This window comes from Homarus americanus, unplaced genomic scaffold (genome assembly GCF_018991925.1).
Source record: "Homarus americanus isolate GMGI-L3 unplaced genomic scaffold, GMGI_Hamer_2.0 scaffold33468, whole genome shotgun sequence".
Taxonomy (NCBI): Eukaryota; Metazoa; Arthropoda; class Malacostraca; order Decapoda; family Nephropidae; genus Homarus; species Homarus americanus.
Genome location: NW_024714177.1, coordinates 1,025,454 through 1,050,741, shown reverse-complemented (window position 1 = coordinate 1,050,741; position 25,288 = coordinate 1,025,454). Strand labels below are relative to the sequence as shown.

Here is a 25,288-nt window from a genome sequence, read left to right as displayed (position 1 = left end):
CACCCACCGTGTCACCCACCGGACGTGAAGAAGCGACACAACTACGCCACATTCCAGCTCCCGTGACGCCGAGTATTGAAATAAAACCTGTAGAAGGCGATGACATGTTTCCCTCGTCACAAACAACACGTGTGTGGGTCCGGGACAAGGATGTTATCTCACATTATCAGGTAAAAACTCACCTTAGCACACCTGTGATGCTAACGCCACCCGTTCCGGCACCACAGTCACGCGCTGCGAGCAGGTAACCATAACTTATAACGTTATGGTGAAATGTTCGAAGATGTATTATGCAAACTGTTACTGGAGCTTATAAAAAAATCGTAACAATCACACAAATAAATTATCATTCTTTGTACGGTACACACGTGTACTGTACTTAGTTGATATACTGTATGTACACCCACCAACACTGAGAAATGATATAAAACAATGAGGAAGTTTAGAAACGAATCGGATTACTGCAGACCGGGACCCAGCACGGCCAGGACACACCTTCACTACACCACCAACAACCAAGGTTTACAAGGACAGATTTTTTCTGCCTGAGGACCTGTAGCCCAACACGCCAACAAACGATTAAAAGTTTTCGGCACATTCTCAAGGTTAAATAATTGTAACACAGTAAGAATTGATTCACGAGGACACGAGAGAAACAAGGTGTGAAAATGTCATAATAATGTGACGTTGTTCTCTGCCCCACACAGCCTCGTACATCAAGAGGGTGAGTGGCGAGTCACAGGCGACAAAGGCAGCCCACACAACCCTCCCTCGCCTGGAGGAGGGTCTGCCACAGAACAATAGATGGCACTGCCACCACCTTCACCCCACGTCAGTTTGCCGACACACTTACTGTCAACTTAAAAAGAGATTACTGTCAAAATCTTATTGTCACTTAAAGGATATACTATCTGTAGCGAGATATTTTAATAAAACTAACACACATCTTCATAGGAAAGGACACAATGGTTGAACTGCTGCCGATACATTGTAAAAAACACACCTGCTTAGAGCTATTACAGGTGTATGAAGCTTATAGTATATTCTATAAGAGGAAAGTGTGTGACGTGTGACGGAGAGCTCATTAAGGCTCAGTTAGATACAGCAGGTGGGGGGTGGGAGAGCCCTGGCACACTAATTGGTCATTTTTTCCAAGCGGTCGGTACTAATTTGGTTATTGCTGCCGGGGAAAAAAATACAGGCCATATGTCGACGTTCAGCCGGAATATTAGGGTGAGATGGTCTCCCCCCCCCCCCCTCCAGTCCATGGATATATTAAAACTTTCAAAAAATAAACTCCCCTTAAATTAGCTTTTCCATTAGTCAGATTAATTCTTTTTAAAAGGGGGAGGGGGAGGGGGGAGGTTCGTAAATAAAAATACGTTCGACTTCATGCGACCGTCACCTCACGAGCGCCACGCCACGCCCCGCCGGCCCCTCACGGCTGGTAACACACAGGTATGTTTGACTGCAGGTAATAATTTTAGGTCCTGAAATATAAAGTCTGATTGTGTCCGACCTTCAACAGCCCCGGATCTCTTATCAACACTTTCCCACTCCTGCCGCCATTGCACTCCCTCCCTCTCCCTCTTACCCACCACCCCCTCCCCCTTTCCCTTCCCCCAAGCCACACCCCTTTCCCCCCTCTTTACCCATCCCTCCCTCTCGCCCTCCTCTCTTCCTTCCCCAACCCACACTCCACTCCACTCCCTCCCTCCCCCATCACCTGTCCTCCTCCTCCCACAACCTCTACATGGGGTCGTTCCATTATCGGATAAAACCAATTACTATGTCTGCTCTACCGCAAATGTTTTTTCATGTGTGTGTGTGTGTGTGTGTGTGTGTGTGTGTGCGTGCGTGCGTGCGTGTGCGTGTGTGTGTGTGTGTGTGTTGTTGAGCCAATTGGTATAATGTTATCCTTCATCACCATCACGGACCAAACACAACCACTATACGCTTTACCTACACACACTAACCATGGTACAAGGGTCAGTAAGTACCGGCGATGATTCATAATATATTTAATAAGGATTGACAGGAAGATGATCATGAGGCAACGAGAGTATAGGGAGATGAGGGTGATGAGGAGGTGGTGAGGAGGAGATGATGAGGGGAGATGATGAGGTGATGATGAGGGGAGATGATGAGGGGTGGTGATGATGAGGAGGTGATGAGGAGGGTGGTGAGGAGGGGGTGGTGAGGAGGGATGATGATGATGGGGAGGTGATGAGGGGTGGTGATGGGGGGTGATGTGATGAGGAGGTGATGAGGGGGTGATGAGGAGGGATGGTGGGTGGTGATGAGTGATGAGGATGGTGGTGATGAGGAGGTGACGAGGGGTGATGAGGAGGGGATGATGAGGATGGGGGGTGGAGAGGAGGGGGTGGTGATGAAGGGGTGATGAAGAGGAGCTGATGAGGAGGGTGATGGAGAGGGAGAAGAGGGGGGAGAGAGAAGAAAGGAGGGGGATAGGGGGTAAGAGAGGGAAATGAGGGGAGGGCATAGAGGAAGGGAGAGAGGGGTCAGGGAATGAAAGAGGGAGGTAGGGAAGATGAGAGGGAGGGTAATAAAGGAGTAAAGGGAGAGATAAGGGTGGATAATGAGAGACGGAGTAAATGAGGAGAGAAAAAGGATAATGATAGATATTAAAGTACGGAGGGAGAGGGAGGAGGAGGGGAGGAGAGGAGAGAGGAGGAGGGAGGGAAGGAGGAGCAGAGGAGGAGGGGAGGGTCGTATTGAGTCATGGATATTTTACAAATTTACAATGAGGGGAGAAATCTGGGGAAGGGTGGGGTGGGGTGGGGTGGAGGGAGATGATGAAGGAAGGGTGAAGGAGGGAGGAGGGAGTGGTGGAGGAGGAGGAGGAAGAGGAAGAAGAGGAAGAATGAAGAGGAGGAGAGGAAAAGACAGGCGACTCCAAGAATCAGCTGACGGTGAGGTGAGGTGTTGGGTGACTGTGGAAAGATTCAGATCATGTCAGGGTACGTGTGTGTGTGTGACAGGAGAGGGCAGTGGTCAGAGGGGATGAAGGGTGATAGAGGGGGGAGGGTGGTGGGGGGTGGTAATCACTTCCGCTCTACAGTACAAAACTTATCCTACCGAACTCCGAGCGTCCACCACCCTGTCACCCATCTACCACCCAACCACCCCCTCCACCACCCTCATAACTAACCAAGCCGTGACCCGTAGGCCAGAAGCCTCCCCATTACTGCATTACGAACAAAACAAAAGCACCAATCAAAACAGAGAAGGATTGGTGATTGGTAGAGGCGATGTTTACTAATCACGAGAAGAAAGTGACGTTATTTGTTATTCCAATCAGCCAATCATTGGTTGGTATACGTGTCTAGACGTGAATTGGACTCGTTGATTGGCTGGGAGGGTTGATCATGGCCTTCAATCACAATCGTGCTGGGAAGATCTTAAGTTCATATCACGATTGTACACTGACTACGAACCTCAAGAGTTATACAAGACGCCAGGAAAGTCATCAGAAAATTCAACGATAGTCAAATTTAGTGACTACTCCCGTTAACCCCGTTCATCACACACCCAACACGGTCAAGAGTGTACGCACAGGAAGTCACGTACACCCTTCCACCCTCCCCACATTTGTTAAAACTCCTTACTGCAGGAAAGGACAGGTGGGGAAGTGGAGGGGAAAAAGTGAATAACTAAACTTAAACTCAGATAACTACATACTCCCCCACGTGCCTGCCGACCCCTCCCCCCACCTCCCGAGTATGTCTTCCAAGTTAATGCTATACTATATCACTACTCCTTAACAACTTAGGACGTATTGTTGCTTAGGATATACACTCGTCCTCAACACACAGTGAAGAGAGAGATTCCATGGAGCGAGGCTACTTTGTGTCTCTTAATTTACTGTAGTTCTGAGTGTTACTGACTGAACAATGTTATTCATGTAGCGATCATGACGGAGGCCATTCTCAACATCTTTGTACCCGAGACTGTAATAAATAGCTGTAATCTTCCCCTGTAACTTATATGTGACAAGCGAGCCGAGTATTACATTCCCAAGCGCATTATTTTTTCAACAGTCCTAATATTCTTTACTACTACTAATAATAATGACAACAATAATATTAATAAAAACAATGACAATAATAATAATAATAAAAATAATAATAATAATGATGATGATAATGATGATGATGATGATGATGATGATGATATGTCGTGTACTTCCAGGCCATTACTTCATAAAGCTTGTACAGCCAAAGACCTAGACATCTGTGTTAAATCAAGCTTCCAGTTTTTTGCCCCGATGACTTCAACAGAGGTAAAGCACTGGACTCACAACACGTACACCACACATTCTCCACAGTTCATTGAATCCTTACGTGATAGTGATGACGGCTGCTGCTGGTGACGTTGAACTCGCCTCACTCACTTCGGTTCACCTGGTTCAACCCCCAAACCGGTTCAACCACTCACAAGATTTGATTATTTGTCTTAAAACCGCACACACAGGTAAATACCGCTCACCTGCCTGGGTCAGGCACCTCACTTAACCCCCAGGCCCACCAATTTGACCCAGCCAGGGACTAACCCACACACTAATCTCTCGTTGACCTAATTTAATCTTCACTACGCGGGCTTGTCTCCCGCCCTCGACATTGTGTTTGTCGATGAGAAATGTAATAGGAAAGGTGAAGGACGCAGCTGCCACACAGGGAGGGGAAGGGAAGGTGAGGGGGTGTAGCAAAGGTAGGGTGGAAGGAGAGACGCAGGGGTGACAGATGTTGTTATAGGGAGAGAGAGAGAGAGATTAGAAAATACTAAAGGGAAAGAATGGAGGAAAAGGGTGGGGGGAGAGGGGGGGTAGCGAGGAGCAATCACGGATTAAGCAAAGGCCGGCCACTTCCTTTTCCAGGAGGGTGAAGGTTAGGCTAATCCCGGATGACATCACAACACACACACACACCGAGGATGAAGGCCACCAAGAGAAGGCCACCAAGAGAAGAGAATTCAGCAAGTGTAAATCAACAGAACTTCGTCAAGAACCTGAAGGAACAACACAGCAGTAGCGTCAAAGTGAAGCTACTGACGGGGATTAACACAATCTCTGGAAAATCACGGAAGTTTTATCATGTTAATCCGCTTTAAGTCTTTGTCCTTGGCCGCAGGGGAGAGACAAAAACCTGAAGATGCAACAGATAAATAAAGATAATGAAGAAACAAAATAGAACTTGAGAGAGACGTACAAGACGCTTCGCTCTACGATTCTTCTTCGCCACTTGGCTATTATCCTGTGTCCACTAGTACTAAGCTAACTAGTACACAGGCACGGTGAGTACATTACCTTTTTGTTAGCTTTAAAAACGTGATAAGTGTAAACAACAAGAGTTACATCAACAACAACAACAGCAGAAGTTAGGTTAAGCGCCATTATTTGCCCCACACCAGGCAACATGCACCAATCTATATACTTAGAGTCGTTATTTTGAATATTGAACACAACGGTTACCATGACGTGTTCAAGCGCGAGCCAATCACCGACCACCAACAGAACTTGATCCCGCCATACACAGGTACTGACACACACCTTCGTCAGCAAGCTCCTCTACCATAAATACCTCCACCTCCTAAAAATACCGAATTTATACCTAACTAGCATGAACTACCGATAAATATTCACCCCCCTGTTGACCGTTCACAACACCCCCAAAGTCTAATCAATGAAACGAGAATAACAGGATTTACTAGATATTGTAACCTATGAAACAACCGCTCGTCAGTCAACCCTATACACCCGCCCGACACACTCAATATAATGTTATATAATCTTATGAACCAACTAATTCAACGCTCCAATGCCACCTTCCTCCCCCAGTACCACTACATGTATCCACCCCCCTACCCCCCCGGCACCACCACTACACAAATGACGCACACAAGCAATGCCTGCAATATGGTCACAGCGATCAATCTGTTTGCAAGAATGATGCACGCCGGCCCGCCCTATTGTTTGTATAAGTCTCTACTTCAGCTGCTTCCCGGGGTCTCATTTTCATCTCCATTACCGCCGACAATCACAATCCTTGAAACAAACAGAGGGAACACAGAGGCGCCATTAGACGTAGGTACAAAAGGAACAATTGAGATATCACACACAGGCGGGTCAACAGATGGGAGGGTAGAGGGGGGCCAGTGTAATCCACACCCTCCGCTGCTGCATACAAGGGGGTGACTGGAGGGGGGAAGGGGGATAATGGTGGTGATAGTAAGAAGGGGGACGTAAGGGTAGGTAGAGAAGGGCTGCAATGAGGGTATGAAGGGGGAGGGAGAGCCTGCAGGGAGAGTATAAAGGGAGGAGGAAGGAAGGGAGGGGATAGAGAGGGAGGGAGGAGGGAGGGGCAACAGTGAGAGGGTAGAGGGGGAAAGGAGAGGGAGGTCCAGTCACCAGTATCATCTCTCAGCAACGCCCACTTCATCAACACACACACACACAAATAGGTAACCGTGGTAATAATTGATCCATGGCCTGAAAGAATGTACATATATTCTCGTCAACCGGATGTGGATAATCAATACCTCGTGCAATGTATAGTGTTTTTGGTGCGTTTCTATGTAATTTTTGCCTTCTCCCTCTTCCAATCCCCTTTCCATCCCCTATTCCTTCCCCTCTACACTATCCGTTCCTTCCCCTTCTTTACCTTCTTCCTTCCCTTCTTCCTTCCCTTCTTTACCCTCTTTCATTCCCCTTCCCACCTCTCTGCTTCCTTCCCCTCTCTTCTCCCTCCCCCGCCTCTCGTAACATTACATCACCCATGAATAACAACAACAACAATAGCTCCTCCTCGACAAGTTCTCAAACAACAAAATTTACCCAACACAAAAAAAAATCCTAAAAATTAAATCAGATTCCCCAGAGCGAGTCCAACAGCTAAAGGGAAAATGACATCTTATTATTAATTATTTTAAAACTAGAGAGACAACACGGGAGGAGAATGTTAATGGCTGCCGGAACTAAAACAGGAGATAGAGAAAGGGGGAGGTTTGGCAGCGGTGAAGTGAACAGTGGCCCCTTGGCATTGATATCTGGATCTCTTATTGTTGACACAGAATTGGTTTGATCATAAGTATCCTTGAGGGGGTGGGGGCAGACAGACAGACTACAGCTGCATCACCCTTAAACGAACACCCACTCCCCCCTTACCTCCCCTTTCAGTGTCCCTCTCTGTCCTGAATACAGCAACACACGCCCCTCATCCGTCTCTATTCAATCCAGTAATCGAATTTAAAGATTTACAAGTCCTAATTTACACGGTAATCAGATACAGGGATCAAGACCAGAACTAATGAAACTTTTACCCCCTCCCAGGCCATCACACTGCCCTGCATGATAGAGTTGAGTTCATGCACTTTAGACTGACTGCACTGGTGAGGTCATTTACTCGTGGCAGTGAGCTGTAGAGGGGGTGGAGGACACCGGTGCAACACAGTCATCGTTTATCAAGTGAATAGTAAAAAAAAACCACATTGATTCGTGATTGCAGACTGAAAGGATGACCTGCACGATGGGGTTGAGGTGTAGTGGGGTGGGGTTGGAAGTGAGGCACGGTGGGAGGTTGGGCAAAGGGGTGCAGGTGAGGTGCAGGTTGAGAGTGATGCGAGGAAGTGCGTCGTGGTGATGGTAGTGAACGCCACACTCCACTCACGCTCGTCTTACATCTCCCGCCGCGGTAACGTGACGCCACCTACACCCCCACAAGGCCGGTTTGGACGCCACGACAGCCTTGACTGTGACATAATAACCCAGCTGGAGCGAGTAAATAAAACACTTTCATTGTCCTTCTCGGCCCTAACCCAACCTAACCCCAAACTGTTAACGTTTGTGAAGTCTAACGTTACTTCCAACATCACAAAGAAAACGTTTACCTGATGTTCCAACGTTTACCTGATGTTGCTTCACCATCAGTGTCATCTAGAAACGTTGCCAAGTGCTGCAACATCACCAACAGAACGTCACCAGACACTAGTGCCGCTCATCAACACCTTCAGGAAACCAGCTACCTATCAACACCACCTCAGCATCAACCTTAACACACACACACACACACACACACACGACTCTCTCTACAGTTCCCGAATTTACCTGTCCCGAACACCCGCTACCTGTACTAACATCACCTGGGGGCAACACTTGATCCCCCGAAGGCTTTTTATATCTGGTCGCCAACACACCAGCTGCAGTCACCGTTACTACTGACCACATCATCACCCACAGCCTCGGGACACACACAGAGGACCTACTGTACTGTGGTCCACCTTGTGACACTCATAATAATCTCACCTTTGCATCCCCGTTATGTGTCGTGGCAATTGTGTGACTCAGTTAATATTTGCCAGGCACAAGAAGCTGTCACAACGTACAGTGTGTGTGTGTGTGTGTGTGTGTTACTTAATTACGTCTAAAACGTGAAAACAAACAGTGAAGTGAACATCTTTGAATTATGAGCGAGACAACGAAGGCGGGAGCAGAGAAAAACGAAAAAAAAGCGACAGAAAAAGCGAGGAAAACAGAGAACCAAAAGAGAAGAATACATAAAAGGATAAATGGAAAGGGAAAGTGAGAGGGGAGAGAAGATTGGGTGTAAACGAATGGAGAGGAGAGGGAGAAAGATGATAAAGGGCGAATGAGAAGGAAAAACAAAGGTGTGGATAGGAAAAAGAGTGAAGAATGATAAAGAGGAGAGGAGGAAGACGAAGGACATTATCACCAGCAGGATGACCCGGACACGGCAGGAGGGCGGCACCATCCCCCTTCCTGCCCCGTGCACCGTGGGGGGCGTAATGGTCGTCACAGGGAGGCACAGATGGCGGGCCTGTAGGGGTTGAGGGAGACAGGTGACTCGCTGTTGAGGACACCACCACAAAGGGAAGCTCTGGGGGGGGAGTTGGATCCTCGAAGTGATGGAGTAGAGTATTAGCCCAAGAGGATCAGGGAAGGTCTGTGTGTTAAACAAAGACCTCAAACCTTTACAAAAAAAATCAAGGAAAAATCTCTCTTTAGATCCATAAGTAACTCAGGTAAATACTGTACGAAATTTCCTTTAAAGGGGTTAGGTTAGGTCAAGGCGACTCTAACCACTAAATTAACACCAGATCATTAACCGTAAACTCCACTGACAAAATTCAATACAAAGAATACTCTCATAACTAAGAATTAAAACTCCTGTATTATAAATCATTTCCTCGTCACATCTAGAGACCAGAAAAAACGTCCTTGATAAGCGCCATTATTTGACACTTTTTTTATTACGAGTCTCTAATCACAAAACTCTATTCAAGTTACGAAGAAGAAAAGAAAAGCAAAAAAAAAAGAAAAACGCTAAAAATGTGTGTGAAACTGTGTGTTGCAATGAGTAGTGAGTGACAGGATAGCCTCCAGTGTGAGTGAGTGAGTGAGTGAGTGAGTGAAAGTGTGTGAGATACGATAAGTCCATCCAGTAAGACAGATCTATATATACCAAGAACTGGGTGTAGGGAGGGTGTCTGTCTGTCTCTCTCCTCCAGTAGGTGTGAGAGTAGGAGGGTCGCCACCAGACCTGCAGCAGCTGTGTGTTGTTGCATAATCCAGCACCGACCATGACGAGCAAACGAGTCATGCATGCACCTCCACCCGGCTGTCTCCATGGTCGTCAAGCTGAACACTCACCACTGCCAAGCTTAACACACCCAACATCGCCAAGCTTAACACTCACCATCGCCAAGCTTTAATATCCACCCACCATCGAAAAGCTTAACACACCCTTCATCAAGCTTTAAAACACCACCGTCAAGCTTTAACACTCATCACTATCAAGCTTTAACACATTCATCATTGGCAAGCTTAACACTCACCATCGCATGTGAGTGAGTGAGGTGGGCATTAATCACCAATGGACGTACTTGCAGGAAGACAATAAACCCCTGAGGTAAACCCCACCCTGAGGTAAACCCCACCCTCAGGTAAACCCCTTTCCCCCGGGGGTTTGATTCACCACAAATACAGAGGCTCACACTCACCAGCATTTCCTCCTCAGCATCTCCCCCGTTAAGCCACACACACACACATACCTGTAAAGATAACAACCAATTAATATAAGGAAAACCTGCACACACTAATAATAATAATAATAACAGCAATAATAACAATAATAACTGCAACAATAACAATGATGACAATAATAACATCAATAATAACAATACTAACTACAGCAATAACAAAACAATGACAATGACCATAATAATAATAATAACAGCAATATAATAAAAATAACAACAATAACAATAATAAAATAATAATAATCAAATAACAATAATAACGCCCCACGAACCTTCCATCTACCACCGTCAACCCCCAAAAGATCTACCTGAATCTAATTGCTTTTTGTTTTTGCCCGTGAAGGTGAGACTAAGCTCGTGATGTTGCAACCTGAATAGAGTATTTCCTGAAGCGATGACAACAGTGTGTGTGTGTACGTGTGTGTGTGTGTGTGTGTGTACGTGTGTGTGTGTGTGTGTGTGTACGTGTGTGCGTGTGTGTGGCCTTCATGGATGATGGCTTCAGGATGACTGCCAGGGAAGGAGGGAGAAAGGACTCTTGCAAGGTCCATTGGTGCACAGGTATAGCGGCTCACTGATCCATGGAGCAGGACTACCCACCTTAATCCACCATAAGATCCTACATTAGCCTGTCATCCTAGACGTCCTCATCCACTACATGATCCACCCGTCAACCTGATCCACTTATCTCCTCCTCCTAAATCACCCTGATCCACCATTTGATCCACGGAACATCCCAGTCCACCAACCAATAAGACCAGAGAGAGAGAGAGAGAGAGAGAGACCAGCGACCTTAACACCATACACATTTTCCAGCTCAGATGGTGACGACAAGAGGAAGGGAGCGAGAGAGGAAGAGGAGATGGACATATGGGAAGGACGGAGAGGAAGGGAGGGGGAGACGGAGAGGGATGAGGAAATGAGGGAAAGAGAGATAGAGGAAGAGGGTAAATGGGGGAAGGGGAGGGAGAAAAGTACCTCATTGAGAGAACCTTTTATTGATCTGGTCGTCGTGTGGGTGGAAGGGACACACACACACACACACACACACACACACACACACACACACATACACCAGATTTACTACACCTAAATCAATAACAATACAATAATTACCCATAAAAACACAAACATTACGTCGTGGTCTTCAGCCTAACTTCACTTCCATGCGAATCCCATCGATCTCGCATGTCCTTCGAAGTCAAGAGCAAACACGACAAGACGAACTGATCTAATAGGAGTCATAGCCACCCCTAAGTCTCCCCACACACCCCCAAAGACACTCACGTCCAACCACTCGTTCAGTCAGCAGTCTGTAACGTGTGCATTGAGCCAAGACATTTGAAGTCATTTACTTTTTTTAAGTTATCTGCAACAATATTTATCCTCGACGGGGTCTGCAGCCATCATTATTATTCTTAGTTGTGTAAAAAAATCTCTCTCAGTCTACACAATGCACACAGCCCCTACCATCAGCACGGCGTCTCAAATCGACAAAAGGTCATCGTGCAAAAATCATTACATCACAGAGGGGAGCCCAAAACACTCCAGTCAAGAGCCTGTCTCCTCCACATCACCAGCCTGTCGTCACCACCTCTTAACCACACCACCACAACCATCTCCCTGCCCCCACAATCACCTCTCAACTACACCATCACTGCCATGACGACCCCTCAACCACACCATCACCACTCCCACCCCTACCACAATCACCAATCACTACCACCTCCCACCACCACCCACAAACTAACTAACACTGTCACCAGCTCTCGGCAGCGTGACTCCTCCCCCCGGCCTTACGTTACACCGTTCATCAGCCCCAATAGCTGAGCGACACAGGTAGGCAAAACATCCACCCTGGTCATGAGTGGCTTGATGTTGCACCGCTATAACATCGCCATTAACATCATGTGGTGAGAACAAAGAACCAAATATGATGTTTCTCTCCGCCACATCATTATCACCAGAACTGTACGTACGGGTTTACCACCACCACCACATCCCCACCACATCCCCACCACACCACCAGGACAAACCATCAGGTGGGGTTAACACACTCCTCCTTTGTCGCGTCTCCCTCAGGTGATAAAGATAATTATAAACACAAATTAAATTAAACTCAATTTCCTTTTCATTTCATAATTAATACGAAGAAAATTAATCTCTATTGCCCTACAAGAGTGATAAAATTCATAGGGAGGAAATTTTAAGTACCGTATTGTCTTTCCTATTCAAAGGTAATTACAGGTAAGACTACAGGTAAGAATATAACTGTACACAGGACGTGGTCTGAGGTAACTACGTCCAGTACGATCTGTCACTCCTGCTTCAGATAAACACTAACACCAGGTTGGCCTTCTTCAGGTAGTTACACCTGGCATGACTAAGACCACCTATAATAATAAACTTTTAGACTCAAAAAACAACAACAGGTAAGTTCTCTGCTTCTGGTAACAACAGGTGTAGGTTCTTTGGGGTCCTGGAAGTAACATCACCAAGGTGTACTGGTAAAAATAAAAACTAACCTAACCAAACCCCTGAAAAAGGTGTATTATGGTCTTTGTTACTAGACCAAGGTACAGTAATCGTCCACAGGTGATAAAAAACAACATTCAACCCTTATGAACACAGACCAGAACAACAGCGAGTACAAGCCAATATTATGTAGATTACGAGGTGTTTGGTAACTGCATGTTGAGGAAAACAAAACAGGAAAAAAACAAGGTGTGAGTGTTAAGAAGAACAAAAGGTGTTAAGGAGAACTAATGGTGTTAAAGAGAACAAAACAAGATGGCCTCCACAGAATAAAAATAAGAGAGAGAAACTGAAGTACTGTAGGTGGTGTGAGAGGTGAACAAGGCCCTGGTGGCGGGGTGGGTGTGGGGTATCACCACCTGTGTGTGTGTGGAGCAACAAAACGATGCTGGTGATGCAGGTGGTGTAAGGTTACCTCCATAGTGGTGATAGTGAGAGGCAGCAACAATGATACAGTGGTGTGGCTGTTGTAAGTGTATCAACAATGGTACAGTGGTGTGGCTGGTGTAGGTGTATCAACAATGGTACAGTGGTGTGGCTGGTGTAGGTGTATCAACAATGGTACAGTGGTGTGGCTGGTGTAGGTGTATCAACAATGATACAGTGGTGTGGCTGGTGTAGGTGTATCAACAATGGTAGTAGTGGTGTAGGTAGTGGTAGACATCAACACACACACTACCACCGCTCAGTGTCCGGCCGGAGGAAGACGGGGGGTTGTAACAGGACACCCACGGCAGCGTCAACCATATGCGGGCGGCAGGGAAATAATAAACCCCTGATCGAGTCCAATTAGCATAGAGAGGGTTGGTTAACTCTAGTGTTGTTTAAGTCTATGCTGGTACCATTAACAACACACCATTAATACGCCCAGTCATACACACACACAACCAAACTCTTAATATCAGTATTAACTTAACAGACAACAGACATTCCTAACCCAACCTAACCTTGAAATGTTCTATTAAAACTAATATATTCCCACGTTTTAAATAATTATAACTATTGAGGGATAATGACACGTTAATACGAGCACTTATAACACAATCACACACCATGTTCTTGTGGGCATCTCAATCACGATAACACGACCCGTCACGCATCTGTTATTTTTTTACACACAATGAAACAAGACGCCGCCGCCACAATCACCAACAATAACAATACACTCCATGGCCTGGACGCAACGCAACAAGCAACAGATGATGATGACGGTCTCTCTCTCTCTCTCTCTCTCTCTCTCTCTCTCTCTCTCTAATCCCCGTCTTAGAGCAACAACAGAACGTGAAGGAATATGACATTACGCGTGTTGCAGGGGACACGCCTATCCCCTCCCCCGTTCTCATCTTCCACTGTCACCGCATCTGTTTTGTTTACACCTTGTTCATCCACTCCTCGCCAGGTGTGAATCCAAAGACTCTTGTATACTGGTGGTCGCCAAGAACCGTTCATTGGTTGGTTAAGGATCATAAAATCACCAGGCCGTTTTGCCTCTTTCGTCCGTCTGGCTTGTATTATTTGTTCGTCCATCTAGTGCTATTCGTCCGTTCGTAATTTTTTATTAGACCAGTGAAACAGTTAAATGCACTTATGACGACATTGTCACCATACATCAGTTAACACAGTCACACAAATTGAAATACTCAGCCATTTTGACCCGCCATCCAAAATTCTCACTTTCAACCAAAAAAATAAAACAAAGTAAACTATCGAAAAAAAAACCCACCAAGAATTTCTATGTTTTATCTCATTAAAGACAACCATAAAATAATCCAAGAAAAATATCTTAAATTTATCACTTTCATTCCAGACATCAGATACACGTTTCCTGTCAGAGGCATAGAACAGTGCAGGTAATTGGCATCGTGAAGTTGTTTGCGGTGTCGGGTTAATGGAGGGAGTGGAACGGATGCGGCCACAGGTGAGGAGGATAACTCGGGTAGTTGCGGGCACCACTCTGTCTCCCGCACCACACAAACCCCCTCACTCCCCGGTGTCACTGTCTCCTGGTGGTGGGGAGACGAAGGACGGGAGAGATCCTAACACGTGCAGAAATTCCCCCCGAGGCATCTCTTGGTTCCTAGACTGTCTCGACTGGTAACTATTCCCTCCCACGCTCTCACCTGCCTCTTTCATCACTCCCTGCCCTCCCCCCATACCCCCTTCATCACATCCTTTCGTCCGACCGACTGCCCTCCCCACCCCCCATCATAACCCACGTTTTACAGACTCCTACTTGGGAAACTTAAACACATGAACAAGGAAGTAATTAGAGGTTCGTCATTACTTCATGGTCGCTGGATTCAAAGTAAACACAATAAACCCGCCATGAGTCACCACCTCGTCACTTGCCTGCTCCCTCCCTCCTCTCAGACAGTGTTGTTGGTCAAGCCCAGGTGGAACACTTGAGGTGGTGAGAGATGCAGTATTGTTTGTTTGTCCTTGGTACTATCCATTGCCGCCCCCCCCCCCACCAACGATCATGTCTCACAAAAATCATCATCACTACATTGACAAGTTCCTATTGTGACTAAGCTACCATCCACGTCCTCCCCTCCCTGCCCCTCCTCTGATCCAGAAAGTTTGACTAAATCATCGTACAGTAACTTGTGTCACTTAGGCAGGAGTTACATATAAACTCTACATTGAAAAGACATTAATGAGGGGCACAACGTAGACGACCAGCAGGTGATACTGACAACGCCCTGATGGGGACGTGAGGAAAGGGGGGGGGAGGGGGGGAGGGGGGGAACAGCTTGGAGGATAATGTCGCCTGGAGTAAAGTGGGTGTGAAGGAGACACCTGGTAATGGCAAGAGTGCAAGATACTTTTTCGTGAAGTGTGGGGGAGATGGAGGAGGGGAAGAGGGGGATGGGAGGGGAGAACTACCTGAGGTGGTAGTCGAGGTGCCGCTATAATGATCAAGCTCTAGTACCTCCTCTATGACCAGGTTTCATCAGGGGGAAACAATAGCAGTATACAGTGGACCCTGCACGCCCGCCTCCAGCCTGACCTTGGGTGACACCTGTGCATCACACACTACATCACGCCTGACCTTGGACGCTGCAGGCCCTCCTGTGGTCACTATAACGGTCAACATGAGGCAACACGTCAGGCACCCATCCACCCAAAGACAAAAATAAACATTGGTTCACCATGATCAGCCATCGTGGTCCCTCCAGCTCCCCCTACCTCGGTGTTGCGGGCCGCCCTCCTCCCTCTCCCGACGCCCGCGGCCTCCTACACGCAAAAACTGATCCAATGGTGTTGCCACTATAACTGCAGCGAGACTAAGGTCTACCGCCCCTCCAGTAATGGTACCACCACCCACCCAAGCTTGGTAACTGTAGAAGGCGCAGAGGTGAGTAAGTGATTGGGGGAGGGAGAGGGGTGATGGAAGCAGCTTGCAAGGACACTGATGTGGACGTGAGGGAGGAAGTTTGTTTTGGGCTGATAAGTTGGTCGTGAGAAGAGATGACGTCCTCGTAAAGCAACAGATAGCACACGTGAGGGTACGTTAAGGTAGAGAGGAGGTGAGGCACTGATGGTGACGGTAAGGTGGGTGGGTGATGCCTGGGCGCTGCGGGGTGAGAGTAACCATCCCGGGAATACGTGGACTAAACACAGCCTGGGGCTACACCTGGAAGCCACCCACACATGAACAACAGACAGATGAAGTCTCCTGACGCCTGACGAGGGAGGTGGTAGGTACCGGTATTACTCAGGTGACGTGCCGGGATGGTGACGTCACGCCCACCACGGCTCCTCCACTCTCACACACCAACTGCATTCCAATCACGTTTTCACAATGGCGTCACAAAATTCGCAATATATCGGCCCGAGTCTCGATCACAACTCTCACCACCACTCAGTGTTTCGTGGAGTTCAGTGTACAGATGGTCCACCCTGTGCTGCAGTGTACCGAGCTTCTACCGGCACGCACGCACGCACGCACATACATACATACGACTGCCAGTGCTGAAGTTAAGTGGACTACCACACCCTAGAGTGAGGGCCATTTTTATCCATACAAAGCCGTTGTGGCCACAATGGGAGGCGAGGCAGTGTGATGGTTTTCCTGTGTCAGTCATTCTGTACCAACGGGAATGATTCTGCAGGAGATCGATCGGCAGACGGATTGAGTAATAAAGAAATAAAACTATGAATAAAAAATCGAGATATAGTAGTGAGATAAGTGTATTATGGCTATACAGTATAATATATAATGCTGGAGAGGACAGATCTGGGTGGTCGGTCCTCAAGGTCAGGGCACAAGTGGCGCCAAGTACTGTAGGGAGAAGACCTGTGGCCACGGGAACACTGTATCATGAGGGTAAAGAAAGACTAATTTACGTGCAGACAGGAGAGAGAGAGAGAGAGAGAGAGAGAGAGAGAGAGAGAGAGAGAGAGAGAGAGAGAGAGAGCCACAACACGTAGGCCCGGCCAGTCAAGAGTCGGGCCAAGCGCGATACCGTCAAAATCAATGATCCTTCACCTCATGTCCGCCCACACTGTGACAAATTGTCTCTTAATAGTGGTCCTGGGGAGTGTAGTTCCATCATGGTGGTGGGGGAGAGAAGTGTAGTTATCATGGTGGTGGGGGAGAGAAGTGTGGTTATCATGGTGAACTAAAACTTTAAAAAACAAAAAACGACAACTAATGCAACAAGACGACGACCTCCTACAACGGCGTCGTAACACACAAGCCCCCAACGAACATCACAGCAAATCGTGACATCAACCTCGGCAACCTCACCCGTCTGTCTGTCTGTCATCCTAGCCCTGTCACTGCCCCCTTCCACAGGCCCAGAAGTTCCCCTACCAGATCATTCCCGTCACTCAAGTTAATTCCATAAAATCGGACATAATCCCCCTTAACCCTTAATACTGGGCACGTTCTCTCCCTCCCTCACCACAATCGCCCAGCTACACACTTATGCACGCCAACCTTTCCTAAACGCACGCACGGACGGACGGATGGACGGACGAATACACACACACACAAATCCAATCCAAATATTTCCCCATTACTTGATAATAAATGGGGAAGGATAAGTGAGTCTGGAGATGGTAGGACAAGAGTGAGTGAAGCAGGAGGCAAACGTCCCATGGGCCAGCAGCCACGTCCCTGCTGCGCCTCCGTCACCCACACCCCAATAATCGAGTTACTCACAGACACCGCCACCAATCAAGACACGAGACATGGAAACGTAAATGAATAAACGATAACTAAGAGGCAGGGGGAAGACACTCACACTGATTACGGAAACGAGAGAGAGAGAGAGAGAATGCTTGTGTGTGCATCTTGCCACTGTAGCTCCTTGATTACTATGCCAACTAACACCCGAGTACAAGGAAACAGCCTGGTGAGTACGATATCCTAACCATTTGAGCACAATGCCTCCCCCCTTATCATAATTACTGAATCCCTTGAGTACGTCTGACACGGTACTCGGAGATGAGTCAACGTACTCAAAGGGGGGTAATGAGGAAGAGATGCACAAGGAACCCACGGACATCAACTAACAAAATGGAACCCGTGTCCGTTTGGTGATCACGGACACACACACACACACACACACACACACACACACACACACACACACACACACTTGGTAAATGAAAACTGATACCTTTAAGTGGTCTTTAACAACATAGGGGAGACTTATAAGTAGAAGATTACACTACCATTTACTAGTTGACAGGAGAAGACGATGACTAAGGCTCCCATTCTCAGAGGTACGCAAGTTAAATGTTCATCGTATCTCGGTAACACGTGGATGGCTTAAGATAAAACCCCCAAAATATCATCCATGGTGGCTTAAAAACTACACAGTGACTATACCTTCATTAGATACGTTCTCTCAAGACCAGTTATAGCGAAGAACGTAACGATAACCGAAACATTTAACGATTTTGGAGTTTGAGATTACAGGAATTTCGTTAAGTTACTGATATTTTTACTTTATCGTTAAAACTTTACGATATCGCTACGTTAACCACTTCGTAAATAATCGTAACCAAGACTCGAGCAGCTTCGTGGACCAGAAAGGTGCGTGTGTGTGAGCGAAAGGTAAGAATAGTCACAAACACCGGGGTCAATTTATGATGGTTTACAAGGTCGACGGTGGCCCTCCCATTACGCTACGGAAGGCCCTTACCACACCTCCCCTCCCTCTATCAATCCTGCATCACTCCCCTTCCTCACTCTCCCTCCTTTCCCACCACCACACCCAATCTCCCCCTCCCTCACGCACCACCTCTACACGACACGCAAAGGCACACACCTACGCTGACCCTTGCTACTGTGGCGGTTAGTTAGTTACCACCAGATCGTTGGGGAAATTTGAACACCTTGATAAACCTGAGGACGGGTACAAGCCTATACCAGACCATAATAACCAAATACCCAAAGTCTTAAATAAATAAAAAATAAACTCCGCCAGGGGCCCTCAAAGGCTCCGCCACGTCAGTATAATAAATAAATATAACTTCCTGGCTCAAAAAATGTGTCATCATAATTCAAGGACACTACACACTAAGGCGTCAGATGAAGAAATATCTCCCGATGCTCTAACCTAACCTAACCACCTTGTAACAGCGGGGACAATTTAGCCACCATTACCCCGCTGACCAATGACCTCTAGCATACAATGGCTAAAACAAGTCTACTACATTACCATGAGGGCTTTAACCACTACAATTTATCCTGGCGGATAATGAAGGGTCCTCGTCATTGCAACAATCACGGAGCCTTGACATTCAGGGTGAGCCGGCCGAGCCCCTAGGGACCACCACTACCTGGACACACAACATTCAGGGTGAGCCGGCCGAGCCCCTAGGGACCACCACTACCTGGACACACAACATTCAGGGTGTGCCGGCCGAGCCCCTAGGGACCACTCACTACCTGGACACACAACATTCAGGGTGAGCCGGCTGAGCCCCTAGGGACCACCACTACCTGGACACACAACATTCAGGGTGAGCTGGCCGAGCCCCTAGGGACCACCACTACCTGGACACACAACATTCAGGGTGAGCCGGCCGAGCCCCTAGGGACCACCACTACCTGGACACACAACATTCAGGGTGAGCCGGCCGAGCCCCTAGGGACCACCACACTGGACACCTCATGTGAGCCGGCCAGGCCTGGGACCCTGGACACACAACATTCAGGGTGAGCCGGCCGAGCCCCTAGGGACCACCACTACCTGGACACACAACATTCAGGGTGAGCCGGCCGAGCCCCTAGGGACCACCACTACCTGGACACACAACATTCAGGGTGAGCCGGCCGAGCCCCTAGGGACCACCACTACCTGGACACACACACACTACAGCATCCAATTACAACGGGTAAGAGACGGAATCACAATCTCATTAATCCAAACCAACTCATGACAATCACCACAACAGATGAAAAATCCACAATAAGTCCCGCTAGATACAGTTCACTTAACGGCGTAACATGGAGTATTGCGGGACATCTATGGAATAAGATTTGTAAACCCATGAAATCAATCTTAAAAATGTCAGCTCCAAGTTTCTCCAGTCAAGGCCAGACCAAGACAAGTCACATTTCAGGTACATTCGAGAGCCTGTGTATACAATCCTGTCACCCAGTACCTGCCCACCTTGCGCAACACAGAGCTGACCGACCAACAGACCGGGTAGAAAGCTGACAAGTGGTGAAGAGGATAAGTGAATTAAGTCCTACACTGCAATATCGTACTGGACACAATCCCCACCACCACAAAACTCTACCAACAGCTTGAGTTTGTCTTGGTTCTATGGCTGTAGTACTCCGCCGTTTGTGTCCTCTATGCACAAACGATACACATACACTGTATACACACAAACACATACATGTAAACAAAAACACACACATCCACAGAGGAACACCATACACGGATGAAAACAGACATATCACTAAAAACACAGCTACATACATACACTCAAACACATAGCTCTACAAACAAACACACCAACACACCCTATAAACCCATTTTCCTCGATACAGTAACACTCAAACCATTAAGAAATACAAAGATGAACAAATCCCAGCCTACAGAGATTAAGCACCACATACTCACCTATTGATTAATCCCGTGTAGCTTCATAATCCGACAGAGGCTCCGAGTAATCTGGTGGTCTGAGCGTCCATAGTGAGGCTATACAAAACACCTGTCAGCCAACAGTACCGTGCAACATGCGGAGATAACAGTGTGTTGTCTTCAGCGTGTTTCAGTAGACGGTGTTAACAATATGCGGAGATCCCAGCAGACCGTGCACGTAAATATGCGGAGATCCCAGCACTATTCGTCAACATGCGGTGAACTCGACAAAGTGTGTCCAACAACAGGTGTAGAGTTCTCAGCAAACCTTGTCTAAGACGCTGAAGATTCCAGCAAACTGTCCAGCCAACACTCCAGAAGGCGAGGCACTTCCAGGACTCACTCGCTTATGTGATCCTTCACCACCCCACCACCGTGGTACCACACTGATCCTGGCGACACCACAACACCATCACAGGATCACCAGCACCACACATCACACTCCACACAACACATCATTATGGCAGCTTGAACCGTCTCGTGGTCCAGTAGTAGTAGCAGAGTTCGTCATGTAAGAATCAAGAGGGCGAGGTAGTAGTAGTTGTAGCGGGTTTGTACTGTTCATCGTGAGTTTGTCAACACGGGAGGCCGGTGTCCGTAGCCAGGGGTCGTCAGGAGAATGACCATCAGGAGGGGAGGGTCCTAAGACCTCATGGTGAACCTCACGATCTGCCGCCCATCATGAGGAGGCTGTGGGCGTGCGGACACTCAATATGGTCGTGATTTTCGGGCGTGCAAGTGAGGAGAGGCGGAGGAGAGAGAGGCAGCACCGGGTGGCCACAAGAGCAATATCCATCTGACGTGGAGGCGGCGTCGCGCACGGTCCCTAGCCAACCAGAGCGGGGCCGCCGGGGTTTCCTCGTACACGTACACACACACTGGGGCCACATGTACACACTCCAGTGTGCACACCCTCAGGTGTTGGCGTTCTCATGTGTTCATGGTTATGGAAATGAGCATCATATGTAGCCGCTGTCAAGGGCACACTGCTTATGGAACTGAACCAGAGCGCCTCAGCTTCCTTTTATATACCAACTAACTCTTCCATTTACCTGTAGTCCCGTTACGAGTTTGACCTGAGCAACTTCCTGGTTTCTAATATATAATCAACAACTAAACCACACCTAGAAGAGTGAAAACACCACCACAGAGCACACGGCCGAGGGAAGAAAGCGCCTAACCTTGAACAACAGTGACTGCGGGTAGGCAGTGTTGGGATGCACGCTTGACAGGGGCCACACCCCCCACACGGCCAGGTTGCCACTCTGCCACAGGCGCAGCTTGGGGCTGGTGGTAGGTAGTTTGGGGGTGAACCAGGGCACTCCCCCACGACCTCACTATAAACATCTTCCTCTCAACCACCTCACTATCAGCAGAACTTCCTCACAAAACACTAAATCATCACTACCATCACATTCAGTAATCACCATCCACATTACCTATACTCCCCATCACACGGTCTCGCCTTCACAGTGATGTCATCGCCGCCGCATTCCTCCCTCTCAAGCGATTTCTTTCTGTCCATCATGACGATCAACCTCCCACACCAGCTACCTCCTTTAACCTCCTACCTCCCACAACAGCGGCGGCGGGAGGGGAGGTAGGGGTGTAAAGAATGACGTCATGACTGGAGGCCAATGGATCCGTGAGGCCGCGCTTGCACCTTTATCACCACCACCACAACACTCACCCGTGCTCATCCAACAACCCCCTCCCCCCTCCGTCTCCCACAGTTATGCACCCAACTCCCCCAATACCTTCCTCACACTCGTCCAACAGCACCCAAAACTCCCCCTAAACATCATACATTCACCCGTCACCCTCCAACACATCCACCAGGGTTCACGCAACATTACCACATTCTACCAACCAATCACCCACCGTCCCCGCTGACAAACAATTCACCTGAACACAAAATCCTTCAGCTAAACCCCCCCCCCACCATCTCTCAGCTTGTTAAATACTTTCAATATTTACTTGTATAAAGAGCCAGCATGACCTGACAGAATTTCCCTCCCTCCCATGCAGTCTATTATCGGCGGTAATACTCGAACTGCATGCAACCAACTGGTGACAACACGCGACCCCAACCACGATAACCACCACCACTCATCAGGCTCCAACAACACCACCACCACACCATCTAACACAAGGCCAAAGCGACTTGTTACTCCACACCGTTATCAACCATTCCTACTTCTATATTTACAAAACATCAACTACAAGATAACGTCAATGACTCCTACCTATGATGTTGTATACCTCGCGTTGTAAGTCAAATTTCCTTCCATAAAGCTTTCAGACTTAATGACCGTCGCTCCCCGCCACCAGTGATGACGCAATATCGTAAGACCCACCACAAACTCCTCCCTCAGGTGTTCTGCAGTTCTCATTGGTCCTCACGCAACAGTCAAGATGTGATTGGCTCCGCTGCCAGGTGCATGATGTCATGAGCCAGTGGTTCTCGTGGCCTCGTGTGTGTGTGTGTGTTTGTTTTAAGCAGTAGCTATACACACAGCGCCTCCCCCACCAGTAACAACAGCGCCTGACGCCCCAGCAGCCCAAAGGTCTTCTTGTTACCCGTGTGTCTGGCACCAGTAACTCTCTCCTCCCCTATATTGATTGGCTCGTGTCTTACAAGAGGTCAGAAGGCATACCCAAGACAACGTCCGTGGGAGGAACCTGTCTGCCACACCACCGTCAGTACGTCACCACAAGGAGCCTCTACCACATGACCTAGTTCTTCGTCCAACCTGTATGAGCCTTTTAAGTAATCAATAGCGATATTTTCTCCCAGGACGATGATATAACCCGGGAAACCTGTAGCCTAACCAAGGAGATGTGTCCCCCCCCCCCCTCCTTATTCACCCTGGAGAATTTTGTTTTATATGGCACGAGGGGGACAAACTTTAGCCAGTTGGGGTGTGACGTCATGACAGCCTCGGAGTGCCAGCCTTTACTGGAGTGCCACAAGATGATCGTCCCAGGGTGCCCAAAAGCCCTATAACGAGTCACCTGAGGTGCCAGCAATACTGACTTCACCTCTCCTGTGTCGAGCTGGGAGAGGTGTAGTAGAAGAGAAGGAACGAGAAAAAGGCTGTGTGTTAAGCTAAGGCGGACACGACGACAGCTGTGAGGCCCAACTCCCGTGAGAGAGAGACACGCGCGCGCGCGCACACACACACACCACTACTTTATGACACCAATGTCATTCAACCCTCTCCCACACCACACACGGGAGTCATCACAGTAATGGCTCTACCTTACAATATAATGAAAACAATGACTCCAGTAACACCCAGGACCTCGCTTCACCGGGTCTGTCTCCTGAAGACCACGTGACATCACCCGCAGCCCCGACGACCAAAGACCGGGAGATAATGTGTTAAGATTTACCTTCCACTCCGTCAGCGACACACCTCACCTGTGTTACCTGACGGGGGAAGAACCTTGCCAATAGCATGTACTGTTGTAGCATCATCATACACCCACTATAGGCACTACTCCCCATAACCCTCTCGTGTTAAGTCTCCTATTTTCTGGTGGCTTCCTCCTAGTCTATCCCTCCTCACATAAGTTAACTAGCTTTCCTACCTCTACCCCCACCCTTACCATCTCTCTTCCCTCACTTCCGTCCCCGCTCCCTCGACCCCGTCACCCCCAGGGATGAAGACAACAGGAAGATGGCGTGGTCATAAAAGATTAACCCACAGTAGGGAGGGGCGGGGCATGCATCCCAGCGCCGGCAGAGGATTACCCCCCTTGACTCCCTACGGCCTGTGTACAACCCACCACTGATCCTTCACATCCTCAATTCCTTAAGGAAGAAACTTTTTCCCTACGTAATAAAACCCGATTTTTTTTACATGTGATATTTATAACAGTCAAGATTATTACTGTAAAACGTAAAAATCATTACAATACTTTCGTTGAGTTTTGACATTTTTCTAAAGTGGACAATAATGCTTACACAACATATCAAAACTGTTTCATTTACTCCGTTGCTTCAGGGGTTCAGACCTGACCGCCCCTGACCTCTGCTCCGAGCGAGGCTTCACAATCTTCCCACAGGACGAAGCAAAAATCAACTCAAAAATTCTTCTTACCGCGACCAAACTGTTTTAACTTCTCGTCTCAACCTTCAACACTTCCACTTCCTCCGTTTATATCACCGAGGAAGACGAAGAAGAGGAGGAGGAAAAAGAATAAGAAGAAAGGAGGAAGAACAAGAAGAGGAAAGTAGGAATAAGAAGGACGGTGAATAAGAAAGGAAGAAGAAAAAAATGAAGGAAAGACGACGGATGAGCGAGCACCTGAAACCATTTACAGCCCCCCCCCCCATCAACAATGACTCGCTGGCTGCCTTTGTCAACTTGTTCAATCCAATTTCCGCGACACATGAACTCTGGCACTTGACAATCTCGCCAAGACCTCGGAGGACATGTTACGATATCACAGCATTAACCACGTCCTCCTGTTAAGGCCAAGTGGTCAATACAATGCTGAGGGGGGGGGAGGAGGTAGAAGTTTGATAGTAGTACAGTAGAGGCGGTACAGAGGGAGGG

General features: G+C 47.9%; 1 protein-coding gene across 4 annotated transcripts in view; it reads right to left on the bottom strand.

The window, feature by feature from the left end:
- The window catches only part of LOC121876391, a 264,178-nt gene that overhangs the window by 164,134 nt on the left and 74,756 nt on the right, over positions 1-25,288 (bottom strand). For all 4 annotated transcript variants that reach the window (XM_042381469.1, XM_042381475.1, XM_042381483.1 and 1 more), the window contains one exon: positions 10,036-10,086. In XM_042381469.1, coding sequence (XP_042237403.1) covers positions 10,036-10,086 — 51 coding nt within the window. The remainder of the gene's footprint in view (positions 1-10,035; positions 10,087-25,288) is intronic.